The 24,089-nt window shown below is 41.1% G+C and overlaps 1 protein-coding gene across 1 annotated transcript; it reads left to right on the forward strand.

Annotated features, from left to right (window-relative positions):
• Positions 1-802: 802 nt before the first annotated feature.
• Positions 803-23,167, forward strand: OGA (O-GlcNAcase). Its single transcript, XM_005520683.3, has 16 exons — positions 803-1,329; positions 4,935-4,986; positions 5,309-5,406; positions 6,593-6,723; positions 7,256-7,427; positions 8,298-8,396; positions 8,537-8,821; positions 9,373-9,531; positions 10,817-11,427; positions 11,810-11,984; positions 15,492-15,577; positions 16,432-16,536; positions 18,105-18,190; positions 19,098-19,290; positions 20,067-20,226; positions 20,889-23,167. The coding sequence occupies exons 1-16, from the start codon at positions 1,143-1,145 to the stop codon at positions 21,023-21,025; spliced, it is 2,736 nt and encodes a 911-aa protein (XP_005520740.1). The 5' UTR covers positions 803-1,142; the 3' UTR covers positions 21,026-23,167.
• Positions 23,168-24,089: the final 922 nt, after the last annotated feature.

Genomic DNA, 24,089 nt, shown 5'->3' on the forward strand with positions numbered 1-24,089 from the left:
AGATGCGTGCAGGCGTTTTCCAGCCCTTCCTCGCGAGCTGGGGTTTTCAACAACTCTTTATTAAATTGCTTCTTGTTGGCTGGTACCTGCTGCAGTCTCCCCAGCGATGGGAAGGCTGGAAGGATCACCTTGCCGGCCTCTCTCCATAGTCACAAAAGAGGTTATCTCAGCCCTGGGGTCCCTCGTGCTCCCATTCGGCTGCGGCAGGAGAGATGCTGTGTGACCTTAGACTCCTCCTCTGATCTACTGATACCATCTCAGCTTGGCATCTCACCCTTCAGCATCTTCGAGGCCTCTTCCGGCCATGGGAACACCTCCAGGCGTGCTACGGGTACGTGCCGTGCCGTGCCGTGCCGCTCGGAGCTTTCCCCCCGCAGCATGTCGGTCTCCCCTCCACGCCTCAGCCCCGCCGGGCCCTGCTGAGCTTGCGGGGCAGCGCGAGAAGTAGGTCACGTCTCACGGGAGCCGGCGCGCCCTCCGCTCCCGCGCAGGCGCACTCCCGCCGGGGCCCCGCGCGGCGAGGCGCACGCGCAGACCCGAGGTAAACACTTCACTCCCCACCCTCCTTCCCCCCTCGGCGACGCTTCCCTACACAAACCCCAAGGCGCATGCGTGCTGCTCCGCCGCCGCTTCCCCCTCGGTCCCCGCGGCCCCTCGCGCGTGCGCCGCGGGCGCGCGCTGCCTCCCCGCGCAAGCGCCCTGAGGCCGCCGCGGCCTCGCCCCTCCCGCTGTCGGCCCCGCCGAGCACGCGCAGTGCGCGCCCTCCCCCGCCCCGCGCCTGCGCAGGCCGTGCGCGCCGCCCGCCCGCCTCATTCCCTGAGGAGCCTTCCGCGCCCCAGCCCGTTGTTCCCGCTCCACCGGCGCGGTCCCGGCCGTCCGCGTCCCTCGCTCTCTTCCCGCCGAGGCAGACGCTTCCCCCGCCCCCGCGGCGGTCCCTCGGAGCGGGGCGGCTGCGGGCGGTGCGGCGCGGACCGGTTGGGGCCGGTTCCCCGCGCAGGCGCAGCGCCCCGTAAACAGGAGGGGGCGGCGGCGGCGCCGGCCCCGGAGCGGCAGAGACAAAGAGGCTGCGGAGCGGGAACGGCAGGGACCCGGCTCGGCTCGGCCCGGCCCAGCGAGCGGCGGCCCTGGCGGCGGGCGGCAGGATGGTGCAGAAGGAGGGGCAGGCGGCGCTGGAGGAGCCCCAGGGCAGTCCCAACCCGTCCGGGGTGCCCGGGGCCCCTTTAGAGCCGCCGGGCGCCACGGCAGGGCCGGTCCCGGGTGGCGAGGAGACCGACACCGAGACGGAGACTGCGCTGGGCTCCCGCCGCTTCCTCTGCGGAGTCGTCGAAGGTGAGAGCTTTCGGAGGGGGGGTCTCCCCTGGGAGACAGGGGGTGCGGGAGAACGGGGGGTTCGGTATCCGCGAGAGACCGGGGGTAGGCTGGTTCCAGCTGGCTTTACTTTGCCGTCTCCTCCCCCGCCCGGAGGAGCCCGCTCGGTGGGGAGGTGGCGTGCGGTTCTTGGCCCGGACTCCGCCAGGGTGGGGAGGAGCCGCGGTTCCCGGGCGGGGCTTCTGGCCCCGGGGCTTGTGCTGGAGCGGGGAGCGCCCTTTGATGGTTGCTGTGCGGCGGGGCGAGCGCAGGCCTGGCACCCAGCGCGCCGATGATTCCTCAGAGAGGCTGAGGCAGTGCTGGGGCTCGCTTGCTCGTACGTGTCTAAAGGGGGAAGTAGGAGAGAGCAGAGCTACCGCGCGATTATCCCGGCTGTACGTGCTTTTCTTGCGCTCCAGAGGCTCACATACAGCCTTGAGTAGGGAATAGTTGATTCCGTACACAGTTGCTCAGTAATTAATATTAAATGCACCTTGTTCTCTAAAGTGTTATAGCTTATCATTTTAATTGTAGAGCAGTCCTTTTTTTGTCTTTTAGCATAGTTGCATGATTAAAAGGTTTAAGTTGTTGAAGCTGCAGAATAAAGGGACTTTTTGCAGTTCTCAGTAATGCATTTCTGACAGGTCAGTTAAGGTAGGTGGTTGAAAGCAGGAAAAATGGTTTATTACCAACGTAACAGTTGGTTTTAAATTGTTTATTTCCTGTGATCTATTATTATTTCTATACCGAAAATGATTTTCCAGTAGGAAAATAAAATTATTAGCAGATGGAATGGAGAGGGGAACAGGCAGTTTATCAAAGTCAGTATCTGCATTGCTTTGCAGACTGTTTTCTCTTTGTATCTTAAAAAAAAAAAAGGATTATTGAGCCTCTGTAAATATGACTGTGAGAGGTGAATTGGTAGGGCTTAAATACAGTCAGTGTGAAGAAAAATGCCTTTTATTGCTAATAGGCTTAATTCTGTGAAGATAGATGCCAAATTGGAGGCTTTGGAGACATGTAACAGTGAAGAAAAACACAGATTGTAACAGCATGTTTTCTCATGTTCCTGCTGATACACCTGGGTAAATCACTTGTTCACCCAGGTTTCTGTCGGAACCACTGAGAATACCATAATAATTTTTCTTGTCGTGTTAGTTACATTGTTGATTGTCTCAGCATATATTTTGTTGCAGGTGTCCTTGAGTGTACTGTGCACAAAACGAAACAAGAAAATGGCCTCTGCCTGATGAAGCCGTCAAACAGTGGTTAGGAGTTAGCAGTCTAACAATAATATGTATATGGGAAAAAAAAGAATAGGGGAGTCTTAAGAAAAAAAAAAGGCAAACAAAACACCACCACCAACAGAAAAACAAACTTGTGGTGAACAAGGTAAATGGTAGTGAGTGACAACATCTGTCTCATTAGTGACTCAAGGGGAACTACAGAGTTAAGAGAAAAACAGGAATTAACTTCAGAAGTGTAGATAAATACTTAAACATAGAGTAGTGGTTAACACAGACTAAGGTCTAGTGAAATTAGAGTGCTGAGATGGAGAATTTAGATCTTTGGTAGAAAAGGCAGAGGGCAGTTGGCCAAATACTGGGTATGCACTCTAAGACTGTGAAGAGTGTGTGTCACTTATCAAATTCACTGTTTTGCAGAGTAATAAGGCCTTAGAGATTGCTGAATGCAGAGCTTTGGTGCACTGCCTCTAGGATGTCCTGACTTTTAGTGATGGAGAGCATGGTAATGGGATGAGGTATTTTGGCATGATCTGTTGACTTTGTATTAACCTGACACACAGCCCTGAGGGAGAAATATAAAACTAGGGTGATTTTTTTTAGTTGGACAGAAAGATCCAAGAATTGTAATCAGCTGGTGACAGTAGTAACCTAGGAATTGTGGTGACAGATGGAAAAGTATTGCTACAGATTAGCCAGTTCTGTTCAGCCTTATTTAATTAGTTTTTGGTAACTGGTTTCTTTTCCTTTTTTAATTTTTTTTTTATTTTTTAAATTTTTTTTGTTATACTAGGTCGTGCTCTGCTTTAGGCTTGTAGGTCTGAAACAGTAGTATCATAAGTAAAGCAAATGTGTTGTGAATGAGTTATGAGACACAGGGGATGTTCATTAGGTTTCACAGGATTTCACTTTTTTTGTGAGTTCCTGAGCTTACTCAGGACAGCATCAGTCAGAGTTAGGAAACTAAGAAATTCCTTCTGGGTGAAGTAAACTGGGAGATTTTCAGTCCTCTGCGCTCTCGCTTGTTGTTCCCTGTTGTTCCCTGCACTGGGCAGTTGAGGAGAAGTAGTTGCTCAGTTTTGCCGTGTTGTGGTGCCAGGCAGTTTGAGATCACTCTTGGAGAGAATAATTCTTAAAACTTGAGCCTCTTGCTTTAAGCTTCTTAAAAGAGCATTGTACACTTCACACGTAACTGAAATGCAATATATAAAAAATGGCTTCAGTTGCATCAGTTTGGAGTTTTGGAAGGTAGAGGGGTGGTTGTGACCTCAATGAGACTGAATATTTACAGATTTACAAGGGTGAATAGCTTTGGAAATGAGGATACTGTTTACCTTTTGAACTGCTGTTCTATGGGGACTCATGAGCTTTGTGTATTAGTAGTATTATTCATCCCTGAGTGGCTGTACTGTTTGAAAATAAGAGCTTATTAAATTTCATGTTATTTTAGTCTCTTGTCTTTGCATGGACGGTAAGCTGAAGCTTTGTTTTGAAGTGCCCACTTGTGGTTGAACTGTTTGCACATAGGTCTAAGTGAGCTGGCTTGACTAAGAGGGCATTGAGAGTGCTTCTTTAAAGTATTATGTTTCTAGAATGGAAGGATTAGGTTTGAAGCCAGAAGCAGTTGCAATTTCCATGGAATTGTATGAATTTCAATACACTCTACTCTAAAATCACTTGTGTAGATGCTTTTATGTATGATTATTCACAGACATAGCTTGTAAAATGTGGAAATGGTAAAGCAGGATATCAGTTTGCAACTTAATTTTGACAAAGAGCCTATTAAACACAATTAAAAAAATTAAATCCTAAGCATTTTGTTGACTCACTTGTACATTCTTTTTAATGACACATCATCTTCTCCAGTATGTATTTATATATTTTATGTACATAAGTCCTAGACTGTACCACAGGCATTTTTGAGTTGATAAATGTTTTCAGGTGTCTTTCAGTTTTAAACTTAAAATCAAATCTATTTTGTAGGTGTCTGGAGTGGTAATTTAATTAGGTTATAACTGTTCAGTCTGCTGCTATAATAATACTGACTTGACTTGTCAAGGGCATATGCTCAGAAATACAGTTTGTATTCTGAAAATTAATTGCTTCAGTGGCCAAAATTATAAGACCTTAGATCATAAGAAATAAAACTAATTATAATTGCATTTTAAATTTAGATCAGTTTAAGTTATTACACTTTCCTCATGCTAACTGTTTTTTTCTTTTTCTGCTTTGGGGAGTTTTTTGACAAATGTAGCAAAAGAAAAAGAAAATGGTGGGTTGTAATACAAAGTTTCACGAAGCAGGCATAATCTAACTGGATATTTCTAATCTTGTTGCCCATAGGATTTTATGGAAGACCTTGGGTGATGGAGCAGAGAAAAGAACTTTTTAGAAGGCAAGTCATGTTTCCTCTTACTGCAGCACATTCCATCGGAATGTAATCATAAACTTCCACTTAAGTCTGGAAAGAGTTATTGTTCTAACCTAGAGCAACTTTCTGCCTAATATCTGTATTCTTGGGGATTTGTATTCACCTTTTCATCTTGCATACACCAAATTGGTCCAGTATAATTTGTGCTTAAAGTTTTTGTGACTTAATAGTATAACACAACGTTCAGTGAAGAAAAAAAATTAAATTAAGTAAAAGAGTAACTGCAGTAAAACACAGAATTCCTGAATTTGTAGGCTATTTGAAGGCTTTTTTCCTGTGTTTTTAGGCTTCAGAAGTGGGGACTGAATACATACCTGTATGCGCCAAAGGATGACTACAAGCACAGGATGTTTTGGCGAGAAATGTACTCTGTGGAGGAAGCAGGTAATTGCCTTTATTTCTCCTCTGTGTTTTCTATAAGTAGATTTTTGAACGAATTGGTTATGGCTATGTATACTTGTGTGTGTTTAATCACAGTAGCCATTCCCAAAGGTAACTGAAAACCTCCTTTTAATACCCTGCAGGTGTGTTTATTTGAGCTTTGGAACAAGCATGGATTTACTTCTTTTAACTATAACTGGAGATGATTTCTGAAACTGCTTTTAAGGCTTTGTCTTAGAAGATTTATTTTTTGTCATGGGAAAGGTTGCTCAGACTTACTCCTCTGGCTCTTGAATGTTTGGGCTGTATTTTGAAGTAGAAATTATTTGCTTTAGAAAAGGAAAAAAAGATTGATGAGCAAATAGTATGTCCTTTTATGTGATTCATTAAGTCTCAGTGAAAAGAGTACCTGTTGGAAAAACAGCTCTCGACCAGTTGGAACATAAAAGATCTGTTCACACTCGTATTTTTTATCCACCTCTGGCATTTATGGGATTTATGATGCTTTATTAGGCTGAGGGGATTACAGTTTTCCTTGGGCAAGGGGAAAAAAATATACTGTCTTGAAATTAAATAATCCTTCTTGAGACCTCTTTGAATCAATGCAGAAAAATAATCTGAAGGATACTGCAAGGTAATATCCAATAACAGCAAAGATTGTTAAATATGCTAAAAGTAATTATCTTCATTGATTCTACAAAAGATTCTGTGTCAAGTTTGAACTACCTCTGTACAGTGATGTTAAACCCCATTTCTTCATGTGCTTAAGCTTCAGTCATATGAATAGTGTATGAACCACTGTCACATAGGGTGATATTACTGCAATAAATTGTTAGTATGTGATGAAAAAATGAGTAATAATTCTAGAAGTGGTGATGTACGTACTATGGAAACAGACTGTATCCATATTTGTCTCACAGCATTGGGATCAAGAAAATTTTTAAAATATGTATAAAAATTTTAACATGGAAAATGAGAATACAAGGACAATTGTTGTATTCCTTTTGGCATAATTGCTGAAAAATCCTCCAAATTATTTGGTGTTCTTTGCTATCTTAGCTTCAAGAAATTCCAGTAATTATTTTTTCTAATTATGATAGAAGAGATATCTACACTTTGTAATATAATGATGCCTGAGAATTTTTTTTAGTAGTTCAGTCTTTCTGAAATATTTTAATTTCCTTTCCAGAGCAGCTAATGACTCTAATATCAGCGGCACGAGAACATGAAATAGAATTCATCTATGCAATCTCACCTGGACTCGACATCACTTTCTCTAATCCTAAAGAGGTATCCACATTGAAGCGTAAGCTGGACCAGGTAAGGATGGCACAAACTTAGCACAGTTCCAGTGCTGCTTAATTTGGAAGCTCCAATTCCCTGCTCACTCTTGCAGCATTTCACCAGCTTCTTGAACCTATTTTTGTCTTCAGAGTAGTTTGGAATCTTGAAGCCAAGATGCACTGCTAAAGCAAGAACTCTAGCCCACAATAAATGCCTTCACAGACCTGACATGCACATTTTCTTTGTTCTCCTAAGTGACTCCTCTCCTTTGTCCAAGAGCTGTTACAGAATAAGCTTTTTTCCCAGCTGTCCATCCTGTGAGATCAGCTTTGGATGGTTAAAACTGGAACAGATTGCAGGTCTTTAAAGGTCTAATCTTTGAGAGAAGCAGAGCTGTGGGTCATAGGCATTCATTGTGAATAGAAACCAAAGTCTGTCTTACCTCGACTATATCCCCATTCCTATAGCTGTCTCTAAGGTAGATTAGATTTCAAAATCCTACTGTTTGATTAAAAGAAGCAATAATGATTTAACAAATTAAACATTTTGCTCTTGTCTCTTGTCTTAGGTTTCTCAGTTTGGCTGTAGATCTTTTGCACTCCTCTTTGATGATATCGATCACAACATGTGTGCAGCGGACAAAGAAGTTTTCAGTTCTTTTGCTCATGCTCAAGTCTCAATCACAAATGAAATTTATCAATACCTGGGAGAACCAGACACATTCCTTTTCTGTCCTACAGGTAAAATGAGCAGAATAGTTTTGTTCAGCCTTAAAGGATGGGGACTGATATCTTACTGTTTGAAAAGATGGTTTAACATTTATTAACTGCCTTAAGGAGTATTTTGGGGTTGATTGAAGAAATTGACTTACAAAGAAAAGTTTGATTATTCAGATGTATTCAAGGATTTTTCCAGATTTATAAATCCCAAAGTCTCAATGCCAAGCAAATAAGGCAGCTTGATAGAACAGCTCAAGAAGTTTGATCTGAGAATTAGGCTAAAGGAAAATCTATTTTTTCCTAACTTGAACTGAAATCTTTGCTTCTTGAATTAGCAGGTTGTTAGTTTCTAAGAATTTTTTTAAAAGTAGAAGTAGTCTGTGCTTACAACTGTCAGTGGTTACTATTTTTAATAAGATTGCTCTCTTCACTAGTCACTGAGTTGCTTTTTTTATCAAAAATTATTTTTAGTTTATCCTCCTGTACTGTGGTATTGTGGTTCTGTTGCAGACCTTAACTTGAGAGACATATGTTCCAGTGTTAAAATTTTTAGGTATTTGCACGTTGTAATGAGTTTTGAAGTTTTCTCATTCTCTTGGATACTGTTTGCTGTAACATGGCCTTGTACTTATGGATTTGATTAATTTTTTCCTAATTTTAACATTTGAGCAATTTAAACTATTTCTCTGTCATTTGTTTCTGATATTTATGCTGTGTCATTCATAATGTCTTTTTTATTTATATTTTAGACTTTGGGGACTTACTTGATTAATTTTATAAATGTTTTTCATTTCCAAAGGTGGTATTCTCTCAATGTATTTGTGGGACAGTTGTGTGTTGTCACACATGTACATCCTTCTAGTAACAGTGACATTCTCTTATCCTGTGCAGAGTACTGTGGAACTTTCTGTTATCCGAATGTTGCCCAGTCACCGTATTTACGGACTGTAGGAGAAAAACTGCTCCCTGGAATTGAAGTATTATGGACAGGTAAAGATTGATGGGTTCTTTCTTTTATTTTGTTGGTATTGAGTATTTTCTTGTAAGTAGTAAAATAAACTGTCTGACTACATGGGGGTTGAATCTTCAAGTACATGCAAAACCTTCTGATTATCCTGTTTCCTGCTTAGGTCCGAAAGTTGTATCCAAAGACATTCCAGTAGAATCCATTGAAGAAGTTTCTAAGATCATCAGGAGAGCACCAGTTATCTGGGATAACATTCATGCTAATGATTATGATCAAAAGAGGCTTTTTCTTGGGCCTTACAAGGGTCGGTCAACTGAACTCATCCCTCGACTGAAGGGTGTTCTGACCAATCCAAACTGTGAATTTGAAGCCAATTATGTTGCCATTCACACGCTTGCGACCTGGTACAAGTCTAACATGAATGGAGTGAGAAAAGATGTGGTGATGAGTAAGTATGCCTAACTGTTTGCTGGATCTGTGCTTAACCAATGATACCAATTCTTGGTGTTTTTAATGATTTTATCTCTTCCTCAACAACTTTTTCTTCTGATGATGATTTAGCCTTTTCTGTTCCGTAAGTAAATGGCAGTTGCCTGAAAGATAATGATTGTGGCTTTATTGACTTCCTGGGGCATATCTGTAGCACATGGTATCAAAGAATTTCTTAGTCTTGAGATGTTTCTGTAGTTATGTAATTAACACTCTTGGGAAGCAAGTTTAATGGCCAAATTTGAAATGTGCCCATGATATGATTTCATTGGAATAGAAGCAGTTCAGATCAGAAGACACCCTGAATGCCAGGGTGTCTGGTTTCTGTGCTGACATTGGTGAGGACCATAATTTTATTTTACTTTTTTTTTCTAATTAGAATCTAGTAACTTGTCCTTTTTGTGATGTAAGCCCCTGAGTTACTTAATGCCTTGTCTGACATCTGAAAAATCTATTTTTGCTGTTTCAAATTAAACTAGTGTGATAACTTTTTAAAATTTGTCTTTGTAGCTGATACTGAAGACAGCACGGTTTCGATCCAGATTAAATTGGAAAATGAAGGGAGTGATGAAGATATTGAAACAGATGTTCTCTACAGCCCACAAATGGCCCTGAAATTGGCCCTAACGGAATGGTTACAAGAATTTGGAGTACCTCAGCAATACAGCAGTGAGTATGATTTGGTATCATTCTGGGGTAGAAAAATGGTGTTAGATACTCAGTATTTGTGTTTAGATTAAAGATATTCTACAGATCCTGGCGATTCATACACTTCAGCTGGAAATATTTTCTGCCTTAGTAATTAGGGAGCCTTAATTAAGTCAGAATGCTTGATAATCTACAGTGTGCTTGTAATGCTCTGATTGATCAACAGAAGCAATCTTGATGTATTATCCTTTGGCATTTCTGGTAGAAGACAAGAAGAGTCTGGATCTTGCTAGTCCCAGTTCTTAATAGACTTCACTGGAACCTGAGAGAGAATAGGAAGTACAGTGGAGTTGGGGTTTTTTTTGGGTTGATATTAGATTGTCATAAAAACTAGTTCTGGTCCTGAAGACTCTGTGTTCTTCCAGTTGTTTTAAGATGGTTTTACTTTCCTGAGTTTATCTTCATAAGCCAGCTGAGTTCTTTCCAGCACTGTACACCTTTTTTGTACCAATGGGAGTTTGGGCTATGAGGGAAAATCTGTTTTTCTCTAGTGTGGGTTTCAGGTGATCAGAGCATCTTTCTGTGTTAACTGGTGATGGAATGAAGGAGCCTGTTCACCTAACTGCTGTGTGGTGCATTTATGTTTTTGAACTGCTGTAGAGTTTTTGTATCTTTCTAAAACTCAACTGCAGCAGAAACACTGGGTGAGGAGTAGTGATTAAGGTGTCAGTCTTCCTCCATTTTCACATTATAGTTTAAGTTGGAAGGGACTCCTTGAGATCTATCTTGAGTTTAACAACCTTAGTCAGGGAGGGTGAGTTAGAGCAGGTTGTCCAAGGTTGTACCTGGTAAGGTTTTGGATGTCTCAGTTTTTCCCAGGTTACAGATAGTTTTGAATTTGAAATATTTAAGCATCAGCTCATTATATTAAGCTCTTATTATGAACTGTCCTTTATATTCAAATACAATTTCACCAAGTCAGTTGATGCAGCTGGAAAAATAGTTACTTTGAGAGCTTTTTATTCTGATGACATGGTTTAAAATGCTGCTGGCAGTACATAAATATGAAATAATTATCCTAACTTTTTCTTCATCCTATCTTTGGTTAGCAGTTATGTGAAAAGGAAACTTGTAAAACTCAAAGTCAATAATTAGAATTACATTGACCGAAGTGAACAAAGTACTGAAAGGAAGCTATGCTGATGGGATACTGTGGTAACAAAGTCATCCATCATTTGCAGGAGTTGCTGATTTGAATGTTAATTGGCAGATATTGAAAACTAAACTTGATTCTTCTTACTCTCAGGTAGGCAAGTGGCCCACAGTGGTGCTAAAACCTCTGTTGGGGATGTAGGGCCTCTGGTGGCACCATCCTCTTTAAATGCAGCAACAGTGGTTACCACGGTGTACCAGGAGCCCATCATGAGCCAGGGTACAGCGCTGAGCAGTGACTCACCGGCCATGGCCAAGGAGGAGGAGAAGAAGCAATCTGATGAGGAACCAATGGACATGGTGGTGGAAAAGCAAGATGATGCAGACAAGAATGCAAACCAGATCCTGACAGATATTGCCGAAGCCAAGATGGCAGAGGAGCTGAAGCCAATGGATACGGATAAGGAGAGTATAGTGGAGTCAAAGTCTCCAGAGATGTCCATGCAGGAAGACTCTGGTAGTGACGTTGCACCTATGCAGACTGATGAACAAATTAACAAAGAACATTTTGTGCCTGGGCCGAATGAAAAGCCTCTTTACACAGTAGAACCAGTGACCTTAGAGGACTTGCAGCTTCTTGCTGACTTGTTTTACCTTCCTTATGAACATGGACCCAAAGGTGCACAGATGCTGAGGGAATTCCAGTGGCTGAGAGCAAATAGCAGTGTTGTCAGCGTTAATTGCAAGGGAAAGGATGCTGAAAAAGTGAGTGCAAATCTTGTTTCACTCATTTTATGTCAAAATCCCAAGCATTTTTATTTGTTGTGTGTAATAGAGACTGGTGTTCTACGTTGTAGGACCTGAAGGGTAGTCTATAATGAACCACAGGTCACAGTAATTTTCATTCCTCCAGTGGAATGTACTGTTTTAAGCCCTGTAGTGCCATGTAGCTATGAAGACGGTCTGGTACCTGCATTTGAACAGTGTTTCCTCACTTCTTACAGCAATAGAGAGTATCTGTGAGTCATGTGTGGTGTGGTAGTCTGCCCTGGTAGAATGAAGTAATGAATTGTGTAGTCTCCCTCGATATTTGGAGAACCTCTCTTCTCTAGGAGCCTGTGTTTGATCATGTGGATTTTTTTCATAGATCGAAGAATGGCGTAACAGAGCAGCCAAGTTTGAAGAGATGTGCAGCTTGGTGATGGGCATGTTCACTCGTCTCTCCAACTGTGCCAACAGGACAATCCTTTATGACATGTACTCCTACGTCTGGGATATCAAGAGTATTATGTCAATGGTGAAATCTTTTGTGCAGTGGTTAGGTAGGTGCATTGGGAGCCATTATAATCCCAGATAGCATCTTTTTAATGTATGTTTTTAATTAGCCCACGGGGAAAACGGAAGTATAGGCAAATGTATTTTCTTGGATGGGGGTCTCGTTTGACCCTGTTTTAAAGGTTTTCCTGTCTTGCTGTTTGAAGCAATGCTTGCAGTGAGTTTGCTTTGCTATTAAAAGTGATGTCTGCTGGATGCTTAAGATTGGAGACCTAGATTTTCTTCTTGGGCTAATGAAACTTGAATCTCATCTGACACGTAAGTGTTGACTTTAACTTGCTCTTGACTGAATGCACACTGGACTATGCCATAACTCCTTGGATGCCCTGCTGTATGATTGGAAATGACACTACGAAATGTGATCACATCAGCCATCTGCTGTTTGCTCTGTCTTGATAACATTATTGCTGTTTTCAATGGGCCTGGCCATGAGGAAGGTGATCCTCCCAGCCCCTGTGCGCATGCGAGCTTTAGCATAAGGCTATTCTGGTGCAAAATAATTTCCTTTAAACACTTTCCAAATTGCTGATTTTTTAATTTATTTTTTTAAAATATATTTTAAGTTTTTGGTAGTGGGTGGAAATTGTGGCGCTCTCTGGACAGATTTAGTCTGAGACTTAAAATGATCTTGAAACAGTTGTTTTTTGGTTTAGGATTTTTTTTTTTTTAATGTGTGGCACTTTTTGCTTTGTTTTGTTTTGTTGGTTTTTTTTCCTGAACGATTTTTGGGAGATGCTAAGTTGGCAGATAGCACCAGCATGGCCTGGGTAATTCTAGTGACCTCATTTCACTTTCAGGTTTCAATCCAACTGTAAGGAATATACTGTGGAGTTGCTTGACATACACAGCAGACAGCAAAGCTGATGGTCTCAAGTCACACTTTCCGTAGCTGTCACAAACCTCACAGTGGCTAACCATTACACAACCTCGGTCTAATCCTAGTGTTTGGATTGTCTTTAAATTATATTCTTAAATAATGACAGATTTAAGCAGGGACAGAGAAGACCTGTTAAATCATCAACTTGGTCTGTGCCCAACAAATTCCTGTGGTTTGTACTTATTAAATATCTGATCCCTAAACTTAATAAAGAAGAGAGCTTTTTAGACTGCCTTCTGCAAAGCACAGAGAAGAAAACTAGTGGGGGAGGAAAACTCAGCAGCATTGCAATATGTTAACATTTCTCCAACAACCTCATGCTGTTTTAAAAGCCTTAGTTTGTGCATTTTTAAGTGTAACCCAACTCCTCCAACTTCACTACCCTTGCTGTATGTTGACCTTCAGCTAGAAAATTCTCTCTTCTTGATAACTTAATGTGCTTTCAACTCCAGGCCAAAGCTCTATAAAGGGAACAGTGGTTCTTGTAGTCTTGTAAAACATGAAGGCCCCAATGCGGACTGCATTTCAGAATTACCAGACTACGTACTAAATTCAGTTGAAATTGTTTTCAGTGTCCCTGTAAAGTTGGGTTCAAGTCTCTAAAAGCATCAAATATTTGGAATAGTTCACAATAGAAGCCAACTCAGTAAACACAAACTCTGTTAACTTTGGCACTGTTCTGTTTCAATACTCACACTATTTCAACTGATAGTTGAAAAATTCAGGGTTTTTCACATGTTCAGTTTAATACTCTCATGCTAACAGTGCTTCTGTGAGAGGGGCCATTTTTGTCTTCAGCTTGTGTTTTATCACTAGTGTAAATACAGAGTAAAAGTCTTTGATAAAATACCTCATTATATAAAGTCAAGTACATTACAAATCCAAACAAGTTAGTTTTCACAGTGGTGTGCTCAATGGTCCACTGGATGTTCACTTTCTTCACCTCTCCTCCCAAGTCCAGCTAGCATTCAGTCCCTTAAATTAGTGTGGCTGTACAGTACTATGGATTACTAATGACTTCTATTGTCTTCTTCCCCATTGTGTACAGATGGGAGAATCCTCAGCACAAGTTTCTACTGCTATTGGATGGACAGCGCCAGATGTTCACAGCGCGTCGTCATTAATTAATTAAAATGGAAAGGTTTTGTCTGTGAGGCAGCTCAGATAGATTAGAAGTACAGCAGGCATGAACTGAAGTCACATTTGCGCAGCGACTTAGGCATTAACTATGTTTTTCATTTATACAGCTCTTCATTCACACAGCTCTTTACTGTAATAATTGGAAGTGCTAGTTAAGTTGTAGTCTCAAAGGACAGACAGATACTGTCTTCCAAGTTACTGACTAAATCTCTTTGGAAAGGATATCTTCTTACATGAGAATTCTAAAATGTGGGAGTAAACCAAATTTGAATTCTGGTGTTTGGATTGTTTCTGAAATTTACCATACTTAGGGTAGTTTGTATTTAACCTATATTCATAAACTTGCATAAATGTCAAACTTGGCACACTTTGGGACTCTCTGACTAGCACAACATATTTGTCTGTACTGATCTGAGACTGTTACTTGAACAGGAGTTAGATTGCTGTCCACAAAAGGAAAAGAGTATTTGCGCTGCTCCTCTTGTCAGAAAACTAGGCAGGTAATTGAGATCTCCACTCCAGAGATCACTTGTTTTTTTTTTTCTCTCCAGAGCTGTCATTTGTTACTTCATGAAGGCTGCAGTCCCTTGCTGGCAGAACAGTGTTAAAAAAATCAAACAACCAATGGAAGCTTCTTTTCTAAAGCAAGTGTAAGCTAAAGCTAAGCACTGTAATGGGCCTGCTGCTGCTGATTGAGCAGCAAGGTCCCTGGTACGTCCAGTATGCTTGTGGAAATAAAAACCAAAATACAAAAAGCAAAGCTAGTAGCGGCCACCAAGGTGTATTAATTAAATTGTGAGTTAATTCAAGTTAACGCTACTTAACTTTTTAATGTGTCAACAGTGTTGTGAAGGTGTGGCCTGGATTATGTAAATCCATGTAGTCTCTTGCGAGAATGCTGTTTCATACGGCTGTCCTGGCTGCCTGATTTGTTCCAGACTGCTTGCATATATTGCTAGTCCTAGTTTTCTGACAAGATTAGAAACAATAAGTACTAAAATGTGACTTCAGAAAGGTCCATTTTTTTTTCAGGGGCTGTGATAATGGCATTTGTTTGATCTGAAATTTATGGTAGTAGTTATTGAGCCATCTAGGTTCCAAGATACCAAATTTTCACAGATGAAATGAATGTTTCTGACACAAATACGCCAAAAAAAAGTGTACAAAATGCTTGGGAAGTCTATGTAGTTCTGCATGGCACCGTTCTTGTGCCTTCTGATCTAGAAAAGAAATGTGTAGCTAAATTGTCTCACCTGTTTGTTACAGGTAATCAAAAATTTGAAATACTGCAATTAGTGTGCTAGCACAAAAACTTCATGAATGATACATTATTACAGCCCCTCCCCCTCCCCAAGCCCTGGATTCTAGCTCAGTTAGAGAGCTTTTTCCACAAGTGTATGTTAGCTTTTTGGACATGTAAGACACCCAGGAAATCCCCCTTCTCGTAACATTCTCCGCTTGGATCTGATCTCAACAGGGTGTCGTAGTCAATCTTCAGCACAGTTCTTAAGTGGAGACCAAGAACCCTGGGCCTTTAGAGGTGGTCTAGCAGGAGAGTTCCAGGTATCAATATGACTTCACAACTGAATGACGTTTTCTTTGTTTTATGAGAAACCTTTTGTTGCACATCAGAGGTCTGGAAGGATTGGTCTGCCGAAGGCTTTCTGGTCCAAAGCCCATTAGCCTTACAGCTTGGTTTAAAATAATTTTCCTCCCCTTTCTACAGTAATTTCTCAAGGAGATGCTGCCTGTCCCACGCGCATGCGAAGCGCAGCGGCTTTAGTTGTACATTTCACATTGTTTCTTTGCAGGTCGCACAGCATTTTTACCTGCGCCCGCAATTGCACAATGCGCGCATGCTTGTCTGCCGATGGGAATTCCATGAGCAAAAGGGATGGTCATCCAAATTTTGGTTCCTCTCGAAATAATGCTGTCATGCACTTTATTGCAAGGAATTCAATTGGCAAATATTCCTAAATCGCTGTTTGTACCATGTGCAGATTTGTTCATGGATTTTTCAGGCGCTATACTTTTCCCCCCTCACAGGTGCTCTGCGCGCAGCAAATTGAATCAGCGCATTGCTTTTGGGATAAAGTGTCTCCTCTGGCCAGTTAACCCTCTTCAGACCAAACCTTTCCTCCTGATATTCTATGTTCTTAGTGCAGATATGATTGGTAAAAAGTTTTTTAAAGCAATTAAGATTAACAGACTCTTAATGTGCTGTTTCAATTGCATATTTTAGAACACCAATTGGATATTTTCTATTCAAATAAGGTCGTTGCATTTGTAAAGCATACCAACCCCACCTTCTTCTGGGGTAGCAAGTAGCAAATGTTAATTTGGGAGTCTGCAGTGCACACCCAAGAGTGATGGGTTTTGTTGTTCATACAGTTATATTAAGTATTTTGTTTTCACAGCGTTTGCTGCCTATTGATGGGGCAAATGACCTCTTTTTTCAACCACCTCCATTAACACCCACTTCCAAAGTGTACACCATAAGACCCTACTTCCCTAAAGATGAGGTAACTGCTTTTGACACTTGTCTCTTTTGTTGTTAGTGATGCACTTCCTTTTGTGGCAACAGTGGTTACTGCTGAGTCCCCTCTTCCCCTAATGAAGCAGGTGTCCTGGTATCTTGCACAAGACACAAATGCCAGCTCACAGGAAAACGGAGGTTAAGTGATACACCTCTGGTTCAGCAACATGCTGTGCACCAGTACGTGTATGCTCACAGCTTGATTCCCAGCCTCCCACCCCCTCACCCTTTTAAATCTGTGAGTGCCTTCCTTATTTATGAAAGGCAAATTAAGTTTGTTCACAGCTGGTAGAAGAATTCTTGCAGTAGGGAGACATGCAGTGGATTAGCCTTAGAGGGTAGGTGTGTATGCCTGTTTCACCTCAGTGGTTATTGTGTTACCTGCTGGTATTTGCGATGCTATGTAGGCAGAACAGTGATACTGCATCTCAAAATGGAGTTGAAAAATGTGATCATGGTTCAGCCATTTCATACCATTTTAGTTACTGTTGGAAGCTTTTTGGTCTGATTTTGAAAGATTTTGTCAAATCTCCTTTGGAGTGTTTGATACTTTAAAATCAGGAAAATTTTATTAGTCATTATTGATTAGTGCATTTTAACTTTTCTGTTTTCTGAATGGATCTGTAGTGTCGTTTCTTTTCTATTAGCTTGGCATGGAGAATACTTCAAAGTGAGGTGTCAGCTAATAGTTAACTCTATGGATGCAGTTTAAACAATATAGGGATTAATGCATCTTGAAATCTTGTGTTGGTATGTACACTGAGATGAAACAGACGTTTCTAAGTAAGTTTTCAGTATTTCAAATGAGTCCTAACTTCAAAGCCAGTCAGACATACAAGGCTGACACATGAAGACTCCTTTTCCTACCGCTTCTAGGCCAGCTCTGTCCTGTGCTGTCCTCACCTTTTCCAAACCCTCATGCAAGACTTGACCTAAGCTGACTTGTTCTTTTGTAGGAAATGAAGTTGATATTTCTAAACCACCTTAGCAAATAGAGGTGCAGCTAAGCATGCACTCATAAACAGTATTTCTTCTGAGGAGTTACCTTTTAATTAGAGGAAGAAAGGAAAGTGTGAAATCCAAAGCATTTTTGTTAAAAAAAAAAAATAGTTTCATATTTAAGATGTGACTGATACAAATTTGCTCTTTTAAAGAGGTTCGGGTGAAAGCTGTTTAACAGGCTGGGTGTGTCTGTCCTTTGCAGAGGCTGAGTTGCTGGACTTGAACATCAGAAGTTTTGTTAAGGGACTTGTAGCAATGGTGGTGGTCTTCACTGAGTGTTTAGTATCAAACTCCCAGACCTAATCTTGTGTTGTTACAAGAGCAGGAGGTTGACCTCCAGCCTTTCCTTTCCAGCCATTCAATTTAACTGCAATGTTTTTGAAGGCAACTTTGAGTTACTTTCAGGAAAGAGGTGGAGAGAATGCTATCCTTTTGCATAGATGGATACTTTTGATCTCTGGTGACTCAGTGCCTGTCAGTACTAGTATGTTAATGACATCCTCGCTTTTGAATGTGACTGATAAGTTGAAATAATCTCTTTTCTCCTCTTAGGCATCCGTGTATAAAATCTGCAGAGAAATGTATGCTGATGGAGCTGATCAACCCTTCCATAGTTTACCAGATTTAATTGGAGACAAGTATGTATTGGGAACAAATGTCCTGCAGAGGTGGTTCTGAAGGATAAAGTCCTGATAATGTATTTAATTTGAATTTTTAAAATTGTGTGTGGGAAGAATACAAAGGATATTTGAAGTAGATAAAACAATTTACTCTTAGGAAACTGGGATTTTGGTTTCTTAAAGAGACTATTGACAGTTAATGTCTCAGTTCATGTGCTGGTCACCTGTTGTGAGCTGTTAGAAAACAAATTTAGCTGAAACCATTGTATTATAAAACCTGTGCATCATAGTATCTTATTTCAGATTTTGTGAAAGTATATCATGAGAGTGTCCATAGTCTGTAGTTACCCTCTGGTATTTTTTCTTACTTACTGTAGCTCTTAAAATAGAATTGACAGGTTATTGAGGTGCAGTCTCCCAGCCAAGTGCCTCAAGTTTTTTTCTGAAATATATGCACAAACTTTTTAAAAGGATAAGCAATGATAGATGAAGTTTAAAAAAAATGGGACATTAAATCTGAGCTGTAAAATGAGCTACTTTGAGTGGATTATTTTTTTTGTCTCAGGTGTTTAATTTAGATAGAATTTTATAGTCTCCTCTGAGTGACAGGAAGGCAGTTAAGAAAGGATGTGTAACTAATATCAAACAATACCCAAAGGAAATTATAAAAGCAAGGAAATAATGGCAGCAGAGCCACTAAGAGGAAAAGCTGAAGAGCTGAAAAACTGTGGAATGCTGAGGTGCAGATGTTGCTTATATTTGAGTTTTGACAGCTGATCAGTCATTTAGTGCTTTGTTGAAACTAATTCCATGACTGGAGGACTCACTTCTTTGGTTGACCCTGGCGTTTCCTCCATGGTACCTGAAGGGCATACTTGGTGAAACTGACCTTCATCTGACTGAATTTGTGCTTTTTTTCCTGCAGGTTAGTTGGAGGTCTGCTCACTCTCAGCCTGGATTACTGCTTCGTCTTAGAAGATGAGGATGGCATATGTGGCTATGCTTTGGGAACAGTTGATGTAACTCCCTTCATTAAGAAATGCAAAATGTCTTGGATCCCTTTCATGCAAGAAAAATATACTAAACCAAATAGTGACAAAGAGCTGTCTGAGGCAGAGGTTGGTATAACCTGCAAGATCAGAACTGCATGCTGAAGGCTTTCAAAGTGGGTCTTTGTTTTTTTTTTGAGCTCACATGAAATTCAGTTTTTGCACCTTTCTGAAGACTTTGAGCATGTATTAAAGCATCTGATGTATCAAAAAGAGACTGTAAAATTATTCATTGCCAGATACAGCTGTGTGCTATAATACACCCATGAGGTGTACTTCAGTAGTAATCAATGCAGTAAATGTAAAGCAACTTCATCTAGAGAAAATTACATTTTGAAAAAAAGTATTGCTCCTGCTCCATTCGACTGCAAAATGCAGTATTAGTTTCTCCATGCTGCAGGTAAAGCACTGAATGTCACATCAATTTAAGTATGGAAAACAAATTCAGGAGTGCTTGGTTTTGGTGTGAAGATCTAGGAGCTATTTGAGCTGTTGTGGAGCTGTAAATGGTGCAAAGCAATAAAACTGCCCATTAAAAAGGCAAAAAAACCAAAGAAGAATATCTGTGCAAACTGTTGGTTATGTGTTCGCTTATGTTTTCTTTCACTGGAAGTATGGGTCACTGAGAATGAGCTTTGCATGCCTCCTTTGATGGTCTGAGAAGCTTTTCTAGCCAGTCTAGAGTACAGACAGCAATTCATCAGATGAGGAACATCAGAGATGTAGCTAAAAAGCCTCCTGGTTTGGAGGTACACTCCATGAGCAAAGCAGTCTCCCCTGATAAAGATGAATGAAAATGAAAAGCTGGAAAATTATTAAATACCTGTTTCCCATATTCTTTTCAGAAAATAATGCTAAGCTTCCATGAAGAACAAGAGGTATTGCCAGAATCGTTCCTTGCTAACTTTCCATCTTTGATAAAGATTGATATCCACAAAAAAGTGACAGATCCAAGTGTGGCCAAAAGTATGATGGCCTGCCTGCTCTCTTCTCTAAAGGCTAATGGTAAGTTTCTTGCACTTAGAATTCCTTGTTTCCTAACTACATGTCATTTCTAGGGTGCAAGGCAAACTTGGGAAGATTTGGTTAAATAATTACAAAAGCTTTTGAACAGCTAACTTCTGCTGCTGCCTTGAAAAAGCGAGCTTTTCATTTTAGCCATTATCCTTCAAATTAGAAGATAGGCAGAACTGAGGGAGCAATTTGGCATTGAGAGCACAAATCTTTACATCTTGAATACTGCACAAAAGCTTATATTTTCCCTGCTAGCATTGGTAATGATGCTTTTTTTTTTAGTTTGGCTGTCTGCACTGCTGAGTAATTACCAAACCTTCAGTATGGGAAGTGCTTGGCTGCCTGCCCTGACGGTGCACCCAACACTCACAGTTCCTCTGTTTCCACTTGGTGCCCTCCTGCAATGCTGTTTTTGGAGCCAACATCAAATATTTTTGTGTGCAGAGGGTTTGTTCAGACTGATGGATGCCTGCAGTGTGCAGTCCTGTTAAGGGATAGTCAGTTGTGGTGCCATAAATGGGCACTAATGCTACATGTGGAATTGGATTGCTGATTTACCTGCTAAAATAGATGAGAACTCTAGTAATATTTTATGTCTGTGCTTTTTACAGCAACTCTTCTCCTACAGTATTTTGTTTCTTTTCTTTCTTCAGGCTCCCGTGGGGCTTTTTGTGAAGTGAGACCAGATGATAAAAGAATCTTGGAATTTTACAGCAAGCTCGGTTGTTTTGAAATTGCTAAAATGGAAGGATTTCCAAAGGATGTTGTTATCCTTGGAAGAAGCCTTTGAAGTGCTTGACAGTGAACTGTTCCAGTACTGTAGACCCTTAACAGCTGGGCAGGTAGTGGTGGGGATCTTCATATGGTCTAACTGCACAAAGCCAGCAATAAGCCAGCTTGATAAAAGGGGCTATGCGAAAATCACCCATCACACATTCAGACTGTAATTTGTTGGAAGGGGGGATAATGCTGCTGGAAACATTGTTATAATGAAGAGAAACCTTGTCCTCTCCTGGTCCTGTGTGAAGTGCCAAGGAATCTTGCATGGGCTATAGCTTCTCAGTCAGTGCTGTGGTTGACGACAGTTCTCTGCATTCAAGTGTCAACAGAAAATTGGTCTCTAGCAGAATGCTTATAAAGATGCAGGTTTTTTTCTCTGTCATAGAGTAGGACGTGCAATTGGAAGTTGCAGAAATGGGAGGGATTGCTTGTATCAATCAGCATTTTTAAAGATATGTAGTTACAGTTCTATTTTTTACTACCTTTACGCTTGTTGATAAAGCAATGACCCATTGTCACTTCTAATGACCATTGGTTCAAGCTTTGTGTTTTGTTAGGGACAAATGTGCAGTGGTCTGTGGCAGAAGTCACTCAATGACAAACTTGTAAATCTCAGTGTATATAAACTTAGCTGTATGCTGAGTAACTTTTTGTTTACTGGTTTTTGTAACTTTTTCTTTTGAAAAGTGAAATGGTATAGGTCCAAGACGGCACTTTTGAAAAACCTGCAACCACAATCGAGAACAAATCTGTCCTCAGCACTGACCTTTCTTATTGTGCCTCATATCCAGGGCTAGGAACTGACCATCTTGGGAAAGGGGAGCAGATCCCAACTGACCCTTCCTTCAGATAGCAGTTTGTCGCTGCTTGAGGGTATCATTCTCCTGGGACTGAAACAGCAATTCACAGGATGCTTTTCTGAATCCATTAATTTTGGTAATGTTCGCATGGGATTATGGATGAAAGATGGTGAGAGGGAGAGAGAGCTGGCCCACAGCTGGGATTTGTCCTTGGAAGAGTCACCATGTTTCAAAGCCTGTTCGTACTAGTTTGATTAAATCAGGGTCTTCAAGTCCTGCACATTTGTATCAAATAACTTTTCTATAAGAAATGCCACAATAAGCACATTTTTACACATTATTTAAATGGTTATCTACTTTTAAATGTTCTAAGAGTTTAATGTTTTTGCCCAGGATGGACATGCTTGGTGATGGGATGGAACTGATGTTGTATGGGACCTGGTAGTCAGGCAGTTGGATCATTAATGGAAATGGTATTTCACAGTAGTCCCAGTGTCCCAGGCAGGTGATTGGACAATGGTATGCACTTTGCAGTACTTTGTTTCTTCCACCTGCTGTCATCAGCTGTCTATATCTTATGTTTAAATTTTCCTGGGATTTTTTCAGTGGTGCACAAGGGGAGCTTGGTTGCTCTTACAAGCCTCCAGCTGCATAGAAGTTGATTTGCAACCTATAATGAATGGCAGTAAGACTGCAGTAATGCTCTCTGCAACCTATAAGGAGATGCTGTGTTTGGCCTTCTGGTGCAGTCATGTGCAAGATGTTTCGATTTTGGTTTGTTGTTTTTTTTTTCTTTGCAGAATGTGAATGATTTTTAATGCGGTAGCGAAGTATTTAAGTTGAAGCAAGTTCATTTCATTTTTAGAGAGAGGTATGGGGTTGTGCTGTGGGATTTCATTAAGTCCGAGCTGAATGCCACTAGTTTTTATACAGCTTTGAGTGCATGTTGAGTAGCTGATACCTTGATTTACCAGATGGGAGAGTTTTGTTTCTTCATGGATACCAGACTCAACTTATTTTATCTGGATGCATAACATTACAGCATAGGATGCTTGTGGCCTTATTTCTTGGCTTTTAAGGAGTTGCCACATTTTCTCTTCCTATGAATTTGTTATTATTATAGAAATTAATTGTCTAAGCCTATGGAATGTCAGGCCAATACCATCATTCTAGGATTGTAAAGTGATATGTTGACATATCTTTCATGGTTATAAATTTTCATTAAGGTTGGAATGCCACTTTCATTAATCTGTTTTAGATCAACAGTATCTGTAGCAGAAAAAGACCTGTAAAACTGTATTTGAAGACCATGCGAGAAATAGAATAAAAGTTGAGAAGTGAATGTAAATAAACGTGTATTTTATGTATGAGCTGGTCCAGAACCAGAAGAGGCTCAGCAATGTACATTACACCACACTGTGTTTGATGCCCTTGGGATCAGCCATCAGAGACTTGGGTCTGGTTTTGGTGTTGGCAATTCTACATCCACAAAATTTAACTTGGGAAGATAAATACTGAGATACCTGAAACAAGTAGCTTCCCGCTTAGAGTGACAGCTAAGCAAAGGGATGGACCAGGGCTATGAAAAGCAGCTTTTCTTGTGAAGGTCACTTCACAAGAGTTTGTCCATCTGCTACACGGGTGCACTGGCAGTGTGGTTCAGAAGCTGTGCAGTGTGGAGTACAGGATAACACACAAAACAAGCAGGGAAGCCAGCAGGTGAAAACTTCTCTCCTGGCCCAGTAAATGTTCTCTGTTAAAATGAGTAATGTGTTGCACATAGGTGACTATGTTTTCTTAAAGCCTATTCATGAAGCTACGACAGACTTGTCTCTCTAAGGCACATCTTGGCCTGGGAAAAGGGATTGGGCTCTGATGTTGCACCAGACTCTTTTCCCTTAAGGGAGCATAATGCAGCAGTGGATGCTCCTGCCTCCATCGCTCCAGGGTGGTGGCTGCAGACAGGTCAGGTAGGGTCAGATGACTGCGTGCGGAGCAGCTGCTGAGAAGCACGTGGATGTGCTTGTGTAACCATTGCTGCTTGCTTCTTTCTGGGACCCGGTTCAGCTTTTCAAACCTCTTCAGTCAGGTTTTCCTTGAACCTGCTCCAGCTCGAGCAAAGCAAGTGGCTGTCTAGCAGAAGTCTCTGCGGTGGGAGCAGAGCCAGATTTGTCCCCCAGAATGCAGTGTGCACTCGTTGTTAGTGGGATTTGTTTTAATCTGTCTGCTCCTGTGCAGCACCAAGCAGACCGCTTCCCTTTCAGCTTTGAAAGG

Source organism: Pseudopodoces humilis, chromosome 9, assembly GCF_049639895.1.
Source record: "Pseudopodoces humilis isolate 2021_Gansu_Grassland_sample_001 chromosome 9, ASM4963989v1, whole genome shotgun sequence".
Taxonomy (NCBI): domain Eukaryota; kingdom Metazoa; phylum Chordata; class Aves; order Passeriformes; family Paridae; genus Pseudopodoces; species Pseudopodoces humilis.